The sequence below is a fragment of the Alternaria incomplexa genome, assembly GCF_024043165.1.
Source record: "Alternaria incomplexa strain BMP 0042 chromosome Unknown scaffold_1, whole genome shotgun sequence".
In the NCBI taxonomy this organism is placed as follows: Eukaryota; Fungi; Ascomycota; class Dothideomycetes; order Pleosporales; family Pleosporaceae; genus Alternaria; species Alternaria incomplexa.
The window spans coordinates 1,695,436-1,715,044 of record NW_026249850.1 but is presented as its reverse complement, the minus strand read 5'-3'; the positions used below and the strand labels follow the sequence as shown (position 1 = coordinate 1,715,044).

Genomic DNA, 19,609 nt, shown 5'->3' with positions numbered 1-19,609 from the left:
CACACGACCTTTTACCCCGTAAGGTACGTGTGCATGAAGATGGGGTTACATACCAACTGTTGAATCAGTGCTTTGGACTTTCAGTGCATCTTCTAGAGAGTCGTGCAGTCAGTACATCGTGAGATAGCATACATCTATATGTATTCCAATCAATGACATTCTCCTATCCAGATTGTGCGAATCCTGTTACTCCATGACGCTTCCTAGACATACAACTTAAGGACCGACGGGGTTGTTACTGGAACCTTGACACTTCCCTCCATAGTCTGCGACCGCGACGCTCAAGTCTCTCACAATGCCAGCCCTCCTGAGCTGGTGCGAAGGCGTCTGTAGTCGCCAGACATTGATAAGACGCTCCTTGACACTGTCACACGTCTCTCCGCGGAGGTAAGTCAGCCGAGGCGTTCCCGTTCCTGACGTTGCTGCACAGCCCTGTCGTTGCCCGATTAGCTAGCAGCCCTACACCCCGGATTCATCCGTCATACCTACCCGTCTTCTATTGCAAGACTCTTGTGTTCCCAACGCTTCCTTCTGCGCCATTCACTTCTTCCCGCCTTCTAGTCCTCTCCAACCCAGCCCACGCGTCTCGGCCTCCACCCACTCGCTCCGGTCGAACGTCACCGCCCCCACCATCCCACCATGGCTACCCAAGCGCACTGCGCGTTTTGCTTCGAAACCCTCGTCGCAAGCCTCGAGAAGCGCCCTGCCCTCACGCTCGCCCAAGTCGAACATCTCTGGGCCAAATACAACACCGAGCCTACCACAACCTCCGAGCTCGAAGACGAGACCGAAGCGGAAGAAGCAGACCAGGCCGCCGCACAGGTAGATGGCTCCCACAAAACACCCGCGATATCGCGTGTCCTCGCCTCCCCGCCCTCGTCCGCGAGTTCCTCAAGCCGGCAAAGCGCGAATTCGACGCCCAGTGGTCTAAGCAGCGAGACACCAAGTAGCATCACAAGCCAGAGCAGCAGCACTACAAACCTGGTCGATAAGGAGGAAGAAGCAGAAGAGCATCCTTTGTTCGTAACATGGAACACGGTTTCGGGCTCCGGCGAGAAGCGACTTCGAGGCTGCATCGGAACCTTTTCAGCCCAGCCCCTCACCACGGGACTCTCGTCCTACGCGCTCACAGCCGCCTTCGACGACACGCGCTTCTCGCCCATCAGCACACGCGAACTACCTACGCTCTCCTGCGCCGTCACGCTCCTCACAGACTTTGAGCCCGTGGACGATGTTATGGATTGGGAGATTGGCACACATGGCTTGCGGATTAGCTTTCAGGAAAAGGGCAGGCGATATGGGAGTACGTATCTGCCTGACGTGGCGAGCGAACAGGGGTGGACGAAGGAAGAGGCGCTGGTTAGTTTGATGCGGAAGGCGGGGTGGGGTGGCAAGAAGGCGGATTGGAATAAGGTTGCGTTGAAGGTCACGAGGTATCAGGGTAAGAAGGTAGCGTTGAGCTGGGGCGAGTGGAGGAGTTGGAGGGATTGGGTTGATGAGGAGATTGCGGATGTCTAGGTGTGGGTGGTGAATTGCTTTGGCTCTTCGTGATTATATTACAGAAAGCTACGGATGGAAAGGATGCATCATGATTAATGATGATAGTGGATAGCAGTGGTGCTACAGCAGGGATGTACATCGACGGACGCGATAGACAACAAAGTTCGATACCCCTTGATAATGAATAACGACTTCTTTCACTCCAGTCGGACTCTCCAATGGCTACAGCAAGTGCTGGTTGACACACTACCGTCGTGTCGCGTGCCTAAGTATATACAGAGGAACTTGTATACACAATCGTCAGTCATCCGTTTTGGTAGCAACCACGCTTTCCTTATCCAAGGATGTTGTGTCATGGTATCATCCATTCGTTCAGTCCAAAGGCCCTGGTATGCAAATACCTGATCCTAGCCTTTATCATCTTACAACAATTCTTCTTCGTTCCACAATTATACGTCTACATAACGTACAACAGGTCCGTATCTACTCCAGTTAGCTTGTCGTTCATGCTGACAGCAAGGTAGAGAAAAGGCTTACTCAACGGATGGCTGCAGCTCAGCTGAGGCTTCTGTTGATATTTGCCCTCCAGCTCATCACGAATACTGTTGAGCAGTTGTACATAGCTCTGATTCGGGTTCTTGCGCAGCGAAGAGATGAAAGCCCACGACATGGCTCCGGTAGCTTCACCACCGATACTTGCGTCGGCCCTGTTGTTCACCCATATCAGTATTGTCCATGTCAAGTCCAGAACCAATCGGTAAAAAACTTACGAGGTCTGTGTGTCCTTGGATCCACTCCACATGATCACATCCGCAGGGCTAGTCTTTGTTCGCAGGTTCTTCTTGTACACTTCGTCGCCATTGATCGCCTTCTTAAACAGACTTGTGGCACCACCAATCATGCTGCCGATATCGCCGCGTGCGTAACTCGACACGATACCCAGTAGACCCTGGCCAGCCTCCTTCGCCAGGTTGGGCTCCTTGAGCACACCCTGGGTGGAATAGATATAAGGCAGATCGAGGGCGGAGCCGGAGTGGCAGGAATCGAAAATGGCGGTTAATCGCACACCGGGCTGGAGGGGTGCGACCATGATACGGTGCATCTCATCGTCGACAATGTGGCCGGCGGTGCGGAAGTCAACTGGGTAGACTACTTCGTCGTAGCCATCATCTTCGTCTCCGTCGAGGTCTTTGGTCTGGCCACCGTGCCCTGGTTCAAGTTAGTAGTCTGACAGTATGCTTGTGTATGAGGGAAGACGCACCTGAGTAGTGGAAGAACAGCGAGTCGTTTGGTCTTGCGTCCTTGACCAGCCAGTGCATCGCCCGTAGAATATTCGCCTTGGTCGGCTGGCTCATGGGGTTCTGCTGGTCGTCGGTCAAAGTGACCATGTCCTCCCTCTTATAGCCAAAGAACTCGTTCAAGTAGGTGCTCATGTTCTTCACGTCGTTGATGCAACCACGAAGCTGACCTCGTTGGCCGAAGTAGTTGATTCCAATGAGCAGCGCTTTCCGCCGACCGTTACACGCTGAGTATTGGAACGAGTAGCCGTTGGGTGCGCCGTGACCGAAGTTCTGTGCGCCGGATGGTGGGGGTGGGGGAGCGTTGTGGTTTCCATGTGTCCATTGGTTGCTGCCAGCTGTGGGCATCATGCCTGGACGAGGAGGCTGTTGTGGTTGTTGCGGAGGTGGCGGTCCATAGTTGCCGTACTGTTGTGGTGGTGGCGGGCCCTAAGCATGTCAGCCATCAACTCCGCGAGCGGTTGCTTCTTAGCATGCCATGTGCATACCTGATTGTATCCATACTGTTGAGGCGGCGGCGTGGGTTGGCCGTAGTTGTTGTTGAAGGGTGGTTGCGGGCTCTGGTATCCGTATTGTTGTGGAGGTCTGGTATTCGTCAGCACCGGTCAAGTTTTGCACGTCATTGTCTACTCACGGAGCGCCGTATTGTTGCTGTGGAGGAGGGTATCCTTGGGGAGGTGGAGCGCCATAGTTGTTCTGAGGCGGCGGCGCGCCGTAGCCACCGCCACCGTGGTATTGCTGGCCAGGATAGTAGGACATGTCGAGTTGCGATGTGCGATTGCTGTCGAGGTTTCCTCAAGTGTCCGCGCGTACTGGCAGAGATGCCGGATAGCCGTGGATGATGATGCCCAGATAGCCGTCTGCGAGCGCGCTCTTCAATGCTTCAGATAGGAATAGTGGCGCAAGTGTCGAGGTGAAGGAATAAAATGTCGTAGGGCGCACGAAGAAAGCTGTAGTCGGTCCCGTTATAGAGTGCGGCTGGCGGTGCGTCGGTAACGTCGAGAGATGTGGTAGTAGCGCGGGGTCTGGCAAGGATGGCTAGGGCTGAGCTCTGACAAAGCTATGGATGCTAAGCTCCGAAACTCGTGGGCCAACTTTCTAACCTCACAGTCCAGACGTCTGAATCTAGAAGAGCAAACCACGAGAATAGGCAAGACGAGTGACGATCCCCTGGAGAAATAGGAAATCGAGTCAATTCAGGGGGCTATCGGATGGGAATGGGCCGTTGCGGAGATAAAAGAAAAACGGAAACGCCTGTCAAGAGAGTCTGGATGGCGGGTCGAGGGCGCATGGCGCATGGTTTGTGCCCATGTTTCCTCGTGGTCTACGATGCGACTTGCATGCCGCTATGCAAACCTACTGTAGCAGCCTACTTGTGTACATGCATCGTCCTTCGGCATTGCGTCCGCAGTCGAGCTACTCATGCACTAGAAACACTGTACAACGGCGACTACAACGCAGACGCTTGTCCGTCATGGTCCATCCTACGTTTGCTACATCAATTGGGTAATACACGCTACATGCCTCCTCCAAGACATTTCGTCCACCTCATTTCCACAACTACCTACGTGTCTCCTCCTATGCAAGACGAGACCCCGGTGCCGAGTCTCCCGTCGCTTCTGCCCCCTCATTCGTCTAACCGCCCGGCACGCTCAATCTGTCCGTCTTCTTCCCGTGTGCTTTCCGCAATTTGTGACATGGGGGCGTGTGGGATGCCACGATGCCGGCGAGGTACAAGGCTAGTTAGCTCGTCCGGTCTCGTACGCGAGACGGCAACACCGACGATCCCCAGGACCGGGGTCCAACTAGGTGCAGGTCTGTTTCCTGAGAGCTGGACTGATCTAACGCTGTTCTACAGCGTGTGCTTTGGAGAGAGAGTTTGCGATGCTTTCGGCGGTTTACGTGCTGTTGCTTTTGCTTTTTTCCGTTCCGCTTAACGTTCGCAAATGTGTTTACACAAAGCTTTCGTATCAAACGTAGACCCCCATCCATCGAGGCCAAAACCCCAACCCGCTCCGAGATCAAACGGCCCTTTCCCATTCCTTATTCATCCAAGTCTTTCTTTCAGCCCTGTATCGTCCCCGGCCAGATCAAAAAGACGGCACCATGCACCCTACCGAATGGGGCGTGCAACGCGAAGGGTGTACGAGATCACTTGGCTACATACCCAACACCCTGTCTTCAGCGCTTCCCAATTCGACCCATACCCCTCTACGCGATCCCACCTTGATGCACTGTACGCATCTGCAAGAAACCTTTCTGGCATCCTTCTGTCCAATTCGGTCCTTACATCAGAGCGGCGCTGCTTGTAGAGGCTGGCGCCAAGAGAGTCTAGCCCTTCCTGTGGCTTGCGCAGGACACTGCACGCCGACAGTGAGGCCCGATGGTAATTGGTCCACGATCCACGATGATTGGAAGGGGAGGAGGGCCGGTGTATGCGTTAGGCGCAACGCTGCTCGAATTTCACAGCACGCTGGAGTCTCTAGCTGCAGTGGTGGTGAGCAGTGGGCGCAATGGGCTTCTTTGAATGGCATCATAGAGGTCGTGGTGGTGGCTATGGGGTTACATTGACTGGTAGGCTGTGGTAAATCGAGCTATCGTAGCCTTATGAGTAGTTCAAGGCTGCGGTGTGCAGCGTAGCTGAAGGTGATATAACGACATGCTCATGCAAGCTGTGCGATGAACGAAGTGTGCGTCTTCTCACAGCTATCATGCACGCAACGGCGATGCACCAAGAATAGATGCGCGCGGTCATGTCAAGAGTGTCATGAGAAGATAGCGTTCAAAGTATGCTATTCGAGAACATGGGGTATAATATTCGAACAATTGCTTCTTCATCGTGCTCTTCCGCCCAGTCTAAGGATGAAATAATCAAGAGCGAGCTCCGTCCCAAAGTAACCATATAGATCATCAATCTTCCCGAGCTTGATAATGACTAGATGCGAATATAATCGTACAGAGTGAAGTCCGATTCAAAAGACTCTTGGGGTGGTCGTACGTGTTCGTTCGAAAGAAGAAGGGACGAGAAAGAAAGAAACCGAGGAAATTGCTGGAGACGCCAAACATGAGAACTTCGTACAGATTACAATAGGTATAACAATGCGTCAAGCCACCGAGTGCGGACGCTGTCTTAAGCTCGGTTTCGACGAATGAAGCAGACGCAAACGCCGTATCGTGCGCTTTAAGGGGGTAACTATTCGTAACAAAGAAATCAATCGTCAGTGTACGCCAAACTGAAAAATTGGCGATCATGGATGTAAAAGGAAAGCTGCTGGTAGAGCAGGGTTCGGGATGGTCTTGGATGGAGCAGGCTCGGAAGCTTGGATCGCACCATCATCTTCAGTGTTCTTCGCACTGGCTTCTGCTTCCTTCTCTGCCTCCTCGAGCTCTTGTTGTTCACGAGCTTCGCGCTCGGCGTAGATCTTTTGCTTCTGCGCTTGCGCAGTTGCCAGAGTGTCGATATAGGTGCGGAACTTGACAATCTCACGAAGGAGGTATTGCGACTTGCGCTCCCAGTTGGCCATGGCCTTCTGTGCATTAGGGTGGCGAGGGGAGAACTAAGAATATATTAGTGACGTTCATGTGTAGTCTGGAGGTAAGTCTTACGGCAATGAGTAACGGCGCTCTCAGTTCATTGTGGTGCGAGAGCTCGTTCTCAATGTTCTTAACATAGTCGGTAAGGGCCCTGAGCTGGTCCACTTCCATCAGGGTACTAGCCATCATGCTAGACGCCGGTGGGCTCCAGTCAGATAGGGTCACCTTGTCACCGGGAAGTCTGGCCTTGGGCGTGCCGGTGGCATGGTCCATCGAACTACGAAGGGAGCTTGTGACACTGGGACGGGGCATGTGGCCTTGTACAGATGGTGCGCTGTCTTGTCGAATCAGAGCTGGGTTGATGACGTTCTCGCCCCAACCATACTCCATGCTGCTGACTCCACCCATTAAAGGCTCTTTTGAGAGACGAGCGGACCAGTAGTTGACGGTGCACACGAACTCTCGGCAAATGTCTGGTGTACCGACCTGGAAGAGATGGACAGCACCTGTAGGCAGCGACAGCGCGAAAACGTGAGGCCTTGTCTTCGAGTATCCTGGGGGAGGTAGAGCACTTGCGATTGTCTGTCGAAGTGGGAAACTGTCCAGGGCTTCCGCATTGTCCATCCAGTTGCCGCCCCCTACAACACCGCCCACAGACGGCCGCAGTTTGCTCTTCTGCCGAACCGACTTGGAGTTCATGCTGAAAGAGAACAGACGCATGCAGCCCTTCTCAACAACAGCGAAGCACTCATTCCAGGCTCGATCCTTTGCTTTCCTATCCACCGAATCAAGGTGTCGTTTGTGCTTGAGAATACCTTCCTTGGCCCAGGGTGCTCCAACAAGCTCGAGCGTCTCGTCTTCCAACAGGGGGGCGACGCGGGAGAACTCTTCGTCGCTGGCAATAGTCATACCTTCCTCGCGAATGATAGCTTGACTGAGAGCATTGGCAAAGCCGATGGCCTGTTGATAGTCGCCAGTCGCAAAGTGCGAGCCAAGAGAGTCGACCGACATTGATGTGCCCGTCTTGCCGTAAGAGTAGCGACTCCAAGAGCTGGATCCAGCAGGGCTCCACACTGATCCGTCGTCCAGGCTAGTACGACTTGATGCTACAGTAGACGAAGGGTACAATCTTTGCTTTGAGCGGTTCTTAGAGGCCCAACGACTGCCCACGTTTCGGAAGTCGTTCTGTGACCGACCACGGTAGCTGGTATTGTCCGAAGGTGCTTTGCTTAGCACACTGGGAGTGCGTCGTAGCATGTTGCTAACGGAGAGATTGTTAGATGAAGGCTGGTGATGGACAACAGGCTCAGAAGATCCGTGGAGAGGCAAGCGTTGCTTGCGGATAGAATCGTAGAACTCTTTGAGCACAGTTTCGATCTGGAACTCCCATCCCCGCATGGGGCCATTGTATGGTGAGTTGACGAGGGTGTTTGACTCTGACACTGCAGAGTCAAAGGAGAGCAGACCCTCTGAGCCACTCCTAGCAGGAGGGCGAATCGAGAGACGACTGCGGGTTTTCCTAGCCTCCACAGGCTCTTCCTCGTCCGCTGGAAATGTGGTGGCTTCGGCGCCTGGGGAGTTGGGTTCTGATTTATCGTTCCACGGGAGAGAGGGTCTTCGGAAGTGGGCGTGCTGCGGCTTCAGTGTCTCCTCTCCTGCAGCCTTGACCGAATCTTGACATACGCGGGTGACGGTCGGGAGTGTATTGCGGACGAACTGACTACGTGTCATTCTCGACTCAATGTCGGCCAAGTGGAGATCGGTGTTGAGGAGCAGGATGGAATAGCAAATCGTATGCACAACATCTGCAGTGGGTTAGCTTACTATATTGTCTCAGCGAAGTGAGCACTTACCGACTGCCTTGAAGCCATGGCTGCTGTTACATTCACACCAACGCTCTGAAAGACTCATGAGAATGCGATCAACCTGCTGCGTCTCGGCCTTGAGAATGATCTTGCCACAAAGGTCACGCATGGCGGCGAGGATATTCATGCCTGTCCAGTCAAAGAGGTCCATGAAGGCCTTCCGCATGCGTGTGCTGGACAAAGTGACATCGCCCAGCAGGGCGGCTGCTTGAGCCTTCAAACTGGAAGAATCATCACCGCTGTAGATCTGGAATGCGCGTTCGCGCTCAGCATCAGTAGGCTCGCTGTGCATCGATCGGTCCTCGACAATGGCAGGCATGGTGTCAGATTCGCGGCTTTCAACTTGCACGATAGGCAGGCTCGTAGCAGAGTGGAAAACGTCATTAGGTGAGGTTGGAGTGTTGGCGTCTGGCGAAACCTTGTCGAGTGACTGCTGGGACGATCGCGCGCCTTCCAAGGGTAGCTTGAGATCGTCAGAAGTGTCGCCAAGCGTGTCTGGCAGAGTGGTGTCGAGCCACACACGCTTCGCCGCCGGGCTCTTGCCGTTGGTAAGATGTACCTTGTCGGTTGATTCGGTGATGACCCAACCTTCGTCTTCGACCTCGGAAGCAGATTGTGACACTGACCCGCTCCTAGAGGTTGAGTTGTTGAGAGGTGACAGAAGCTCAGCCCGGTGATCGCCAGATGGCTTGCGGTTGCTTTTTCCATCAGATTGTCTGAGTGATGAGGGAGTGGGTCCTGTGCTTGGCCTCCGTGCTTCTTCGGTACCACTGTATTCTCCCGTTGGTGTTGCACGACCACTGCGGTCCTCATTGCCGCTACTGTCCGCAAGGAAAGTGTCTTCTTGCTGATTTTGGGCAGCAGATTTTGCGTGCTTCAATTTCAACTTCAACTTCGGACTGCCTGTGTTGTTCGTCTCAGAAACCTTCAGTTTCCCTCCTCGTGAAGCAGGCGGTGTCTGGTCATCCCCACGCGAAGTCGGCTTGATCGTGCGGACTGTTGCATCCTTGTGTGGTTTATAGTTTGGTGAGAATCCATTCGTGGAAGCGTCGCCCGACTGCTCATCTCGCGCGTCGACGGGTCTCTCAACGGCGCGCCCTGCATCGTTCAAATAAGGGTTCATCACTTGGCGCAGACTACTAACTCCGGGGCTGGGCTGTGGCGGAAGGACTGGTCTGTTTGGTTGAGGGATCTCGAGAGCGGCAACTGGAGGTTTTGTGTTTTCGGATATCGACTTCTTCCGACGGCGGAAGAATGATGATGGCTTCTTGCCCAACGTGGGGGGCTGCAATGCCTGGCCATCTCCATGCGAAGAATTGGCGGTTTGAGGGGCTTTTGGCAACGATTTTATTTGCGTAGCAATGTGACTGCTGTTGTTCGGGGTAGTGCGGGGTCGTGCGGCAGAGTACATGGAGTTGACATCGGCCGTCTGTGGCTTGGTGGAGACGGGTGTTGAAGCTTCTTGCGACAACGTCGGTAGGCCTGTGGGGGTTGGGAGTGGTGATGAAGCTTTGGAAGAGCCTCCGCCAAAGACACGTCGGAAGAAGCCAGGCTTGGGCGCTGCTGGGGTTTGCACAGGGAACAGGGGACTTCGCGCGGCCACAGAGGGTGAGGGAGCGGATGGGTCATGCCATGACGGCACAGGAGGCAACTCCCGCAAGGTGCTGGCGTTGACAAACTCCTGGGCCTGGGCTCTCATGCTGGGTCCTGGCTGGCTCTTGTTTTTGCGCAGCGTTCTGTAGCTTGTGTTGGAACGCACACTACCTCTCCGGCCAGGCCTCGGTCCTTGTGGCGCGGCGAAGGCTGGTTGGGGAGGTAGAGCGAGGGGAGATTGCGGTGGTTCCTGGACCCTTCGAGGGCCAGCCGGGATGGTGGGCTCGGGAGCGGCATCGTATTCATCGGGATAGTTTTGATAGGCAACCCTGCCACGGTCCAAGACAGATTCAACTCTGAGAGGTGAGACTCTACCCCGGTCGCTTGCATTGCTATGGTCGAAACTCGCCGAGCGCTTCCCAAAACCAAGACGCTGGTTGCCCAAAATGCCAGACTGGCCAAAGTCCATGCTCGAGGAGCCGCTGCCCATGCTGCCCTTCTTGTTGCCGCCTCTCAAATGGCCCGCCTGTGGGAGCTGGCCATACTGGCCGGTGCCTTGGCGGCCCGTGTACATGTCCCGCGTGCTTCCCTTCCTGTGAATTGGCGAGCCGATGTTATTGCTGCTGTTACTTCGCCGTGCGCGCGAGTGGTGTACTGTGTATCGAGAGTGCTCGTCGGGATTGAGGTCATAGTCGGAGGAGCGTGACGAGGCGTAGGTGTGGCCGCGATGGCGGGCGCCGGGCGGTCGGTACGAGTTGTCCCTGAGGAAGAAGTCGTCTTCGGCGTAGTTGTTGTACTGGGGCCCTGAGCTGCCGCCGAACAGGTTGCCCGTGGAGAATTGGTCGAGCGAGAGCAGCATGTTGTCGACGACAGAGTCCCTCACGTTACCCCCCTCGGCGAAGGAAAGGTCGTGCGAGTCCCGGAGCGGATCGTGCTTGGAGGAGTCGTTGTAGCGGTCTACGGGGGTGGCATCGTCGAAGAAGGTCTCCTGCTTGGGCGGGTTGGTGTTGAGGGCTCGCATAGACCCGTTCGGTCGGAAGGTCCTCGAGGAGCCGGTGGGCGTGGAGGGACGGCCCTCATGCTGTGAGTAATCGGCCATGGTGATGGGCGCTGTGTGAGGGTGAGCGTCGAGTACCTTCCCACACTGGGGCGCAGGAGCATTCTCCGGAAAGCCCAGACAGGTCGCTGAGGGCTATGCAGGAGCAATTGAGCAGCGTGCCGTGACTGCAGACGGCACGGACAGGTGACGGAGGTGGTCAATGGCGCGATGCTGCTTGGGCGCGCCGTTCCTCAGCCTGGGAAGCCAGCGGCTTGCGGCAGAACGATGCTAGGGGTGAGGTTAGGCGTCTCGCAGTCGCTTTCGCATGACACGCGCAGGCGGCGGTGGCTCTAAACTCAGTTTACGAGAGGGTTGCGGGGCTTCAGGGGTTCCAAACGACGATGGTGGTCGTGTTGCAGGACGAGGCCAAGAGGAGCCACGCGCGAGCACTAGGTGCGGATCTCCACCAGATGGGGGAGCAGGCCTCAGTCCCCAGGCAATGATCTGAGGACAGGAGGGCAGGAGGGAGAGCAGCAGACGCCGTCGCGGTCGCACGACGCGTTCGGGGCAGAGAAGCGTTGCTGGCTGCGTGCCCCAATGCAGGAGAAGGGCAGCTAGCAACTTTTGAGATGCCGGTGCAGGACATCCCAAACTTTGTCGTGGCACCCCTGCACGCCCACGACCGAAGCATCCAACACGGTCGCGCCTGCGAGTCAACACGTCTTGGTCCCCGCGCCCGGACCAGCCCTGTGTGCGCCTGCCTCCTGGTCGCGCCCATGAAACGCTGCCGTGTACCACCAGCCATTGGCATCCTGCAGCCACACGGCAAATCAGGAACCTCAAGCACTGTTCACTTGTTCACTAACGCGGTTCCGTCAATAGGGTGACCCCCGGCCTGTTCCTGTTCCCATTGCCTCTTAAAACGTTCGGTATACCCATAGCGAGCTGACACAAAGTCGCTCCAACGCGCGTTGATAGGCCCGCACGCGGCTGGAGTAATTATCAATGCCTATCCAACAGCAATTGTGCAGACGGACGCTCGGCTCGTCAATTAAAAAGGTACAAGTCCCGGGGGCTGCTGCACGGCGTAAGACCACGGGTCGCGCCTCCTGCGGGCAATCCACAACTCCGCTTTCCTGCATATCTTGCCTCTTCGTCCACCACCCTCTGGTGCCGTTGGGCAAAAGCAAGTCCAGCAATGCATTTCTCCACTGGTCACCCCCTGAATCTGCGAGCGCCAACTCATCCCGACCTTATTCCTGCCCACGCTGGCATTAACACGTCGCTGCCAGACCCGCCATCGCAACTGCCTCATGGACACGTTGTACTGCAATTCTCGCTTAGTGCTCATATCTCCGAGCCCGCAGATGCGTCACCAGAAATCTTCCGTACACAGGGAACACCCCTCCACAACCCTCCACCGCCTGAGATCTTGACATCGCGACCTTCTGATCTTGGGCACCCGCTCCGATAACACATCATGTCATTCATTTTTTGAGTAATCCAGAAATCAGCGACCGCAGTCTGAGTCAAAGGCGCACTCTATTCACGTAGCGTGACCATACCCGGGATGCGCACTTTCCTTTGTCGCTCCGGCTATACACGCTGCAGTGTTCCAATATACCAAGACCGGACCTGCATACGGAGCCACCCCTCAGTCGCCTATCGCGCTTGCCCAGCCATGCATCATCACTCACTTGCAATAGCCCCTGCTACCAGATCTCTTGTTTTTCGCAACCTAACCTTGCCGCGCCGTGTTCAAACACTCGAGGAAGGCCCGACGATAAGCCATCGTCCTAGATAGCCGAAACTCTATACTCTCCACGATCGCCCGTTGGTATTCGCGCCACCATCAACACATTTGGCACAAAATACCCACGGCTTTCACATGTCAAGTTGTGAGTGCTTCTTCGTCTAGCGGCACACCTGCGCCGCCGCAGCGCGAACCCTATACTTGGCAGTTTATAGTGCGAACAGCAAGGGGGATTGACAGTGCCGCTCACTTCCAAATACTTGTATCAGAAATAACCACAATCATCCATCTTAGCCTCTTGTCCTACGCGCCATCACTATGCGCTATCTTGAGGTCAATCTCGAAACTCTTTTACCCGCGTTATCTTCCCCACAGTGGCGATAAGAGCAACATCAAACGTACCTCTTCCGGGCTGCGAGACAAGAATACCCAGCAGGGGTTTGTCTGACGCGGATCTAGATCTGACTTCTTGTGCGATTGCCGCACTTGAACCTTCCACTACCGCCGGGACTCGTTCCGTACCGCCAATCCATAAGCCCTAGAACGGAGCTGAACCTTACGCAAGTACCGAGCAGGCTGCAAAGAAAGCATAACTTCTTTGTATGCTTCCAGTGCTTCGAAGCCTAGACTCTGGCATACTACAGCCTTTGTGCGGTGTTTCAACAAACTTTACGATATGTCACGCCAAGCCACCGCGTCAAGATGACTCCCGTCATTTACATGTGACTCTAACGCTCACACATGAAGTCAAAACGGCTTCGTCATCCCTGTACCACACATGATCCAATCGAATCCCAGCAATGCTCCCGATCATCAGTCACATGTAGGTTTACGCATTCTGCCTATGAAGGATTTTGGCCAAATACATCGCTTTGTCAAGATAAGCTACAAGTGAAACAAAATGACTGCTCTGGCCTCTAGTATCGCGATGCGACCTGCTCTTTTTGTTCGCGCTAATATTGCTCAAAAGCGGCAGTCCATTCATCCATCTCGTGTCTCCGAGGCGGAACAGCTTCGCCCCGATCACCCTCACGATAATGAGCATCGTCCGACGTGACTACTATAGCGCGCACGTCCCAAGTGTCATCGATGTTAGGGTATGTCACTAAGCTCAGTCTACCTCGCGGCCAGGGGTTCAGAAGCGTAAGGTGACCCAGTATTGAGTTGCGGAGGTAGAGAAGTTTTGTGGCTGTATTTTGGAGCATCTCTGCTGGTGTTTGTTAGGGTAAGGCGATGCAAGTTGTGGTGGGGTGATACATAGTAGGGTGCTGTGGTCAGTTATATACATATAAAGTTATACGAGTTTGCCCCGTAACAAGGCACGAGAGATGCTCTGAGAAGGATGAAGAAGTCACTCTATAGTTCTTGATAGTAATGGTGATAGATTTCTTTTGTTCCGTCTTTGCTGTGTGAGTAGGTGGGATATCCAAGAGTGAGTGGGTGTTGGCGTATATATCGTACCCAGTCCACCACTGCAACACCACACCACCATTCTGCACACTAATACCCCTGTATCTAGTAAGCTTCTGTTCTGTAAACGGCATTGAACGCAGAAGCAATAGGATATCTAGCGATATGGGGTAGCCGTTGGAAACATTCTCCACGTTCGAGACATGTTTTCCACCGGATGCAACAAAGGAGTGCGTATCCTAGAGCCTACGCGAGGTTGTCGTTATGTACACTGCCCTGCTTCTCATCTATAATACGTACATCGTTTTACTTCTCGCTTTTGTCACGTTCCTCGCTTTCTTTGGCTTCTTTTACTTCTTTCGGCTTCAAGGCCTCCTCTTTACTTGTCGCATCGTCTTCGTCATCTTCGTCGTCTTCGGGCAGTGGGCCGCTAGGCGCGGGAAGGTCGCGCAGCTCCTTCCAATTTGGTAGCGGCGGGGTAACAATTGCGTCTACGATAGTAGTTGACTTAGGGTTCGCCTCAACGCTTGATTGGGTTGCCATTGTGTGGTATTGGTTGTTCTGTAAAGTTTAGTAGACGATGGACGGGGAAATGGCGGGCGGCTGCCTGGTCTTATACTCCAAGGTCTATTCTCAGCTTACTAAGCCCGATGTATATCGCCCCTCTGGCTTGCGTGCAACGTGACGTTTGTTACAGGTGACCGAAAGACGTTCGAAGAGCAGGGGTGCAAGTTGTGCGCACTTATTTTAGATTTTACGCTGGTCGTGCCCCTGCTTCTAAAGTACGAAGAAGCGCACAAAGACTGAACAGACCTGCACCCTACATCGAGATAAAAATATGCGAAGTACACGACCGGACGTGAACGTGGGCTCTAGGACCTTTTAGCCATATCCTCGAATGAGGCGACCTCGGGAGTGTAAGGTCATTTCGGGTGCAGGTATTGGAATTGTTATCACAGGAAAAAAGACTGCCTGGGTATCTTTTGTAACAAAAGCTTGAACAACCTCTGTCCTTACGTTGACTAGTACACCCTTTCAACTCTTAACCCTATCTGCCAGTGAAGTATACGAAAGAGAAGTTGCTGAGAACTACGCTGGAGACCCTAGAAGTTTCTTTCGAAACCAACACCATTCTCAACTACAACTCATTCGGCGGACGTTCAGCTTTCTTTGTGAGGACTGCTGCGCCATTCGTCCACTTATACAGATTCAGGTACCAGGCTGCATTGAACATTAGCATTTTCTCTTGGAAGATGAATTGAGAGAGTGATGCATACCAGACGCTAAGAACGCAAAGGAATCGGCATTGTGTTGGCGGTTGTTTACCGAAGGAGGACTGCCACCTGTAGCGCCGGGTGCATGACCAGCGATCTTCTCGTATCCATACACTTCTCCAATGTTGCCGTCTGGAAGTGCTGCTGGACCTGTTGGACCTGTTAGTTCTCTATATCGAGATGTAAGTGGATGCGAAGTCTTACATTGCTGCAGATTTGCGACGTGCATCAACTCGTGTATGATCATAAAGCTCAGATATTGTCCCACTGTTTCGATGCCCTGAGAATATTTCCTCAAGTCTCCAGATTTTCGCCAATCGCCGATCTCGCCTTTGACACCTTGGGTTGATGTAATTGCGCTTCCATCCCAATTCGAGCAGAGAACCACGGCGTTGCCACCAGGCTGTGATCCATCTTTGAACCCGAAAGGGTAAGTAAAGGCACGAAGATTGCCCTTGCATGGTCCAGTAGCACCAGGGACGGGAGCTTTGGAACGAATCTGCGCTTGCCTGTTATCGCCGTTATCGAAATACACACCCCGAAAGCCATCTTCCGGGTATGTGAGATGATCGTCCGAGCAAAATATCAGGACACCTCGATCGGGCGGTTGCCTTTGTCCTGTAGTATCTATAGCACCCTGGAACTGTGCTACATGGCGAAGTTAGAAATTGTACCAGATCACCTTGCGCACCTGGGCAAGGCTGGAGAATTAGGAAACTTACTATGTGCGAGATTCAGAGTGGCTTGGTCGTGCTCATCTGGCGCTCCAAGAAGGTCTTGTAGGAGTGTCGCATCGGTTTGTATGTATTGTGTGTTTTGTGCCCGCTTTGAAGCATAATCCAGGACTTCGAACACAATTTCCATGGTGTTCTCCACTCGAGTTGCTGTGCCACCACTGCAACTGGAATGAAGGGCCCATGCCGAAACATGTACTGCCTGGATGCTCATAAAGAGAAAACAGAATAGTTCAGACCGCATGATGACCTCGGGAGAGAAGATTGAGGATAGACTGAACGCCAAAGAACTAAAGGATATGCTGAACGGGGAGTTGTAGAGCAACTGCCACAAAATGTGTTCTCGAATCTAGAGGGAGAGAGGAGTGCTAAAATATGTGAAGGCTATTGCATGCTAGATATGTTCGCAGGCATCTGCCCGGGTGTGAAGATGTTGCGTAAGAAGAGCCCCAAAGCTAGTCCGCACGGCTGAGAAACCGGGACACAATCTTAATTCAGCCCTGTAGATCTTCTCCTGGAATACTTGAGACTTGGAGGTAAGACTATGGGGGCAGAAAGTTTGAGATTCCTCCAGTGAGGTATCATCTCTCCCATGAGTGGCATTCCTGAGTTACGCCCCCCGTGGCTGCGCTCAGCTCACGTTACTCTACCGCCCCTAAATCCATTCTAATCGTATATTCAAATTATCCAGGACCCATTTGTACCTAGGCATCAGCAGCCCCGGGGCCAAAATCAAACCCCCGGGGGCCGCACTCAGCTTACGTTGACTTACGGCCCCCAAACCTGTTTCAATCGCAATGTAAAATTAGTCAAGACCCCACTGTGCTTCTAGTCAGCCTTGGAAGTTTGGAAACTGGAATACCTAGGTATAAACTTTCCCGATGCTCCTCGCTTTGTTGAGCTGCTATAAGCAACCACTGAGATACATTCGGTGAGGATCATACAAAACCAATAAAGAAGAGAAGCTATTTGGATCCCATCAAGGTATGTACTGGCGTTTACTGACAGACGAAGCCTGGAAACCGCAACGAAACTCATTGATGCCCAGAAATCTACCAAACTGTCGTTGCACGGAAACTACATCGCCGACGCTATCTCCATCATGTGGAAGTTCCAAGCCATATCGATATTTGCTTTCCTTGTTTCAAACATCCCCGTCGTCAACGGAGCAGATTGCGACTCGAACCAGCCCCGCAAAGAAGGGGACCCCTCAGGCGCAGACATCGCCAGCTTTCTTTCTGGTGCCCTGAACGACCCCAATGGCATCATCTGTGCTGGTGGATTCCCACCACTAAACAATACACTGAACAGCACACTGAACAGCAAAATTGCTACCTACAATGCACGCTCGATGCTTTTCAATGTTACACGAGAAGACGCCACCAAGCCCATTGAGAATTGCAACGAAGCTTTCTCGAACATCATCGAACAATGCATCCAGAACGACAACTATTGGGGCGGAGTTTGGTCGCTCAATGGCTTCATCTACACCATCGCCGACATAGTCTTTCCAGGGAATGGCATTCAAGGCCCAGAAGACCCTGGGTCTCATACCCCATCACCATCGTCAACCCCATCACCGTCTTCAACCATATCACCATCTTCAACATCGACTGTGCTCACAGAGACGGATTCGGCTGGAAGTGTAATGACTTTAACTGTGAGTCAACCGCAGACAGCAGTATTTTGATTCGTCTTCTGACTAAACAATGCAGTTCGTTCCCTCCACTGTTCCCGAATATACGACCTTAACAACAGCAACGACGGCCTCGACGACCACGACGGATTCTAGTGGTGCGATCATTGTCATTCCTCTAATCATCGGGCCTGGTGGAGTTATATGGGGTAAGCATGGGTGAAGTACTTGTCTCGAGCGAAGCTGACAATGAACGCAGTGCCTAACGGGGGTGTTCCTCTGCCACCGGGAGCGACACCTCCTTCAACACCACCTGGAAGCGATAGTGACCCTGAGCAGCCAAGTGGAAACCCTGACGTCACTACAACTGATGGCCCAACTACAACTGATGGCCCGACTACGACTGATGGCCCGACTACGACTGATGGTCCTACTACGACTGATGGTCCGACTACGACGTCGTCATCTCTGTCTTCGTCTTCATCAGCCGCTCCTGTGCCTACCGTAACCCTCGTTGGAGACCCTCCACTACCTGACTACCAAGAGATCATGGGCATCGAACCTTCCGGCCCACTCCCAGACGACCCTCCCGATACCAAGTCGGAATCCTCTCCCGATACCACCTCGGCCTCTTCCGATGCCTCCACCGCGCCCCCTCCCACTGCCCCTACCTCGACCTCTCCCATTGCCTCTACCATGACCCCACCATTTCCCACACCAACACCGTCGAATGCCACTCAAACCCCCGTCGATCCTCACGTCGGAACGCCAGATTGCTTCCCAAGCCACGGGACTACCGATGCGGATCGAATCGTCTCCATAGTGATGACTGATGAGCGAATCAGCACATTCTGTGCCGGCACTGAACCAAATTGGACGCAAGTCGGGGCCGACTCAGGGGGAAATGGCGATCCCAAAAACAACAATCGTTACGACGCAACGTTCACCATGGACGCGAACGCCCCAGAGCTTTGCAACCTGTTGTATACGGAGAAAGGGAAGTCTCAGCCAGATGTTCAGAATGCTTGTACCAACCCATTCAAAGCGATCAGGGAGGCATGTCCGTTCAATGGCGGACAGGTGAAAGCAGATTGTGGAGTGTGGACGCTACAAAGCTGTCCGTCCGGTGGGAGTTGTAAGGTTGGAGAGCCGGGCCAGCACTGTCAGATGAATCCAGGGAGCGCGGTGTGCTTGTGATTGATGTAATACCCGCGCACAAGGCCTTTGTAAAGAATCATTTCTTCTGGAGAAGCTGGTTAGAAGTAGTGGATCATCAGTCGTCCTAAGTTAGATAGTTCACTAAGTAGGTAATCCCCATCCGCTTGTAACGGAATAACCGCCGTAATAAAACAAATCACAGGCATCTTGAATTCAATGCAATGGAATCATTTTCTCTCACTGAAAGACGCTTCCCTGCAAGATGACACACCAAGTTTTCCGACATTGTGGAGTCACTCTGCGCTTTGTCCACCCTGTGCTAATTTAAGGTTAGTCTATATAGCAATTGCACGGAACACATTTCCAAGACCGTTTTAGCCAGTCACTTCCAAAGAGAGCGACTTTCGTTGTAGTCATTACCGATCGACCCGTAAAAGAGCCAAGCTTCCAAACGCCGTCAAGCCTCGAGTCATCACACTACAATATTCAATCCAGACTCTTCTTCAATCACGATTGTCACAATGAGGATCTCTAAACCCCTCGTTATCTTGTCTTCGGCCACCGTCACTATAGCCCGCTGCTTTCCCGACAGCGGCCAGAAATGGGCCACCGAAGCCTGCAAAGACGCGGCTAGGGGTGCTATCAGGGACCTTTGTAATAGCGGTAGGCTCGCAGGCTATTTCAATCAGGGCGAAACCAAATACGCTTGCGCCAATTGCCCGTACGCGGGCATCAAGTTTGATTTCGCTGTGGGTTGGCAAGGCCGAGGCGGTTTGACCCTCAACAAAGAAGACTGCATTAAGCGACTGACCGAC

At 53.4% G+C, this 19,609-nt stretch overlaps 4 protein-coding genes across 4 annotated transcripts; 1 reads left to right on the top strand and 3 right to left on the bottom strand.

Annotated features, from left to right (window-relative positions):
• Window positions 1–639: 639 nt before the first annotated feature.
• J4E90_000615 (uncharacterized protein) lies at window positions 640–1,518 on the top strand (the record flags this gene model as incomplete). The annotated part of the gene is made up of 1 exon (XM_051430211.1): window positions 640–1,518. One exon carries the CDS (start codon window positions 640–642, stop codon window positions 1,516–1,518), a length of 879 nt encoding a protein of 292 aa, XP_051295698.1.
• A 439-nt stretch (window positions 1,519–1,957) lies between these two features.
• Window positions 1,958–3,557, bottom strand: MCA1 (Ca(2+)-dependent cysteine protease; the record flags this gene model as incomplete). Its single annotated transcript, XM_051430210.1, has 6 exons — window positions 1,958–1,983; window positions 2,038–2,207; window positions 2,271–2,709; window positions 2,762–3,227; window positions 3,287–3,383; window positions 3,433–3,557. The coding sequence occupies 6 exons, from the start codon at window positions 3,555–3,557 to the stop codon at window positions 1,958–1,960; spliced, it is 1,323 nt and encodes a 440-aa protein (XP_051295697.1).
• A 2,489-nt stretch (window positions 3,558–6,046) lies between these two features.
• Window positions 6,047–10,889, bottom strand: J4E90_000613 (uncharacterized protein; the record flags this gene model as incomplete). The annotated part of the gene is made up of 3 exons (XM_051430209.1): window positions 6,047–6,355; window positions 6,405–8,137; window positions 8,186–10,889. The coding sequence occupies 3 exons, from the start codon at window positions 10,887–10,889 to the stop codon at window positions 6,047–6,049; spliced, it is 4,746 nt and encodes a 1,581-aa protein (XP_051295696.1).
• Window positions 10,890–15,130: 4,241 nt separating this feature from the next.
• J4E90_000612 (uncharacterized protein) lies at window positions 15,131–16,130 on the bottom strand (the record flags this gene model as incomplete). The annotated part of the gene is made up of 4 exons (XM_051430208.1): window positions 15,131–15,213; window positions 15,270–15,416; window positions 15,471–15,914; window positions 15,989–16,130. 4 exons carry the CDS (start codon window positions 16,128–16,130, stop codon window positions 15,131–15,133), a joined length of 816 nt encoding a protein of 271 aa, XP_051295695.1.
• Between the last annotated feature and the right edge of the window lie 3,479 nt (window positions 16,131–19,609).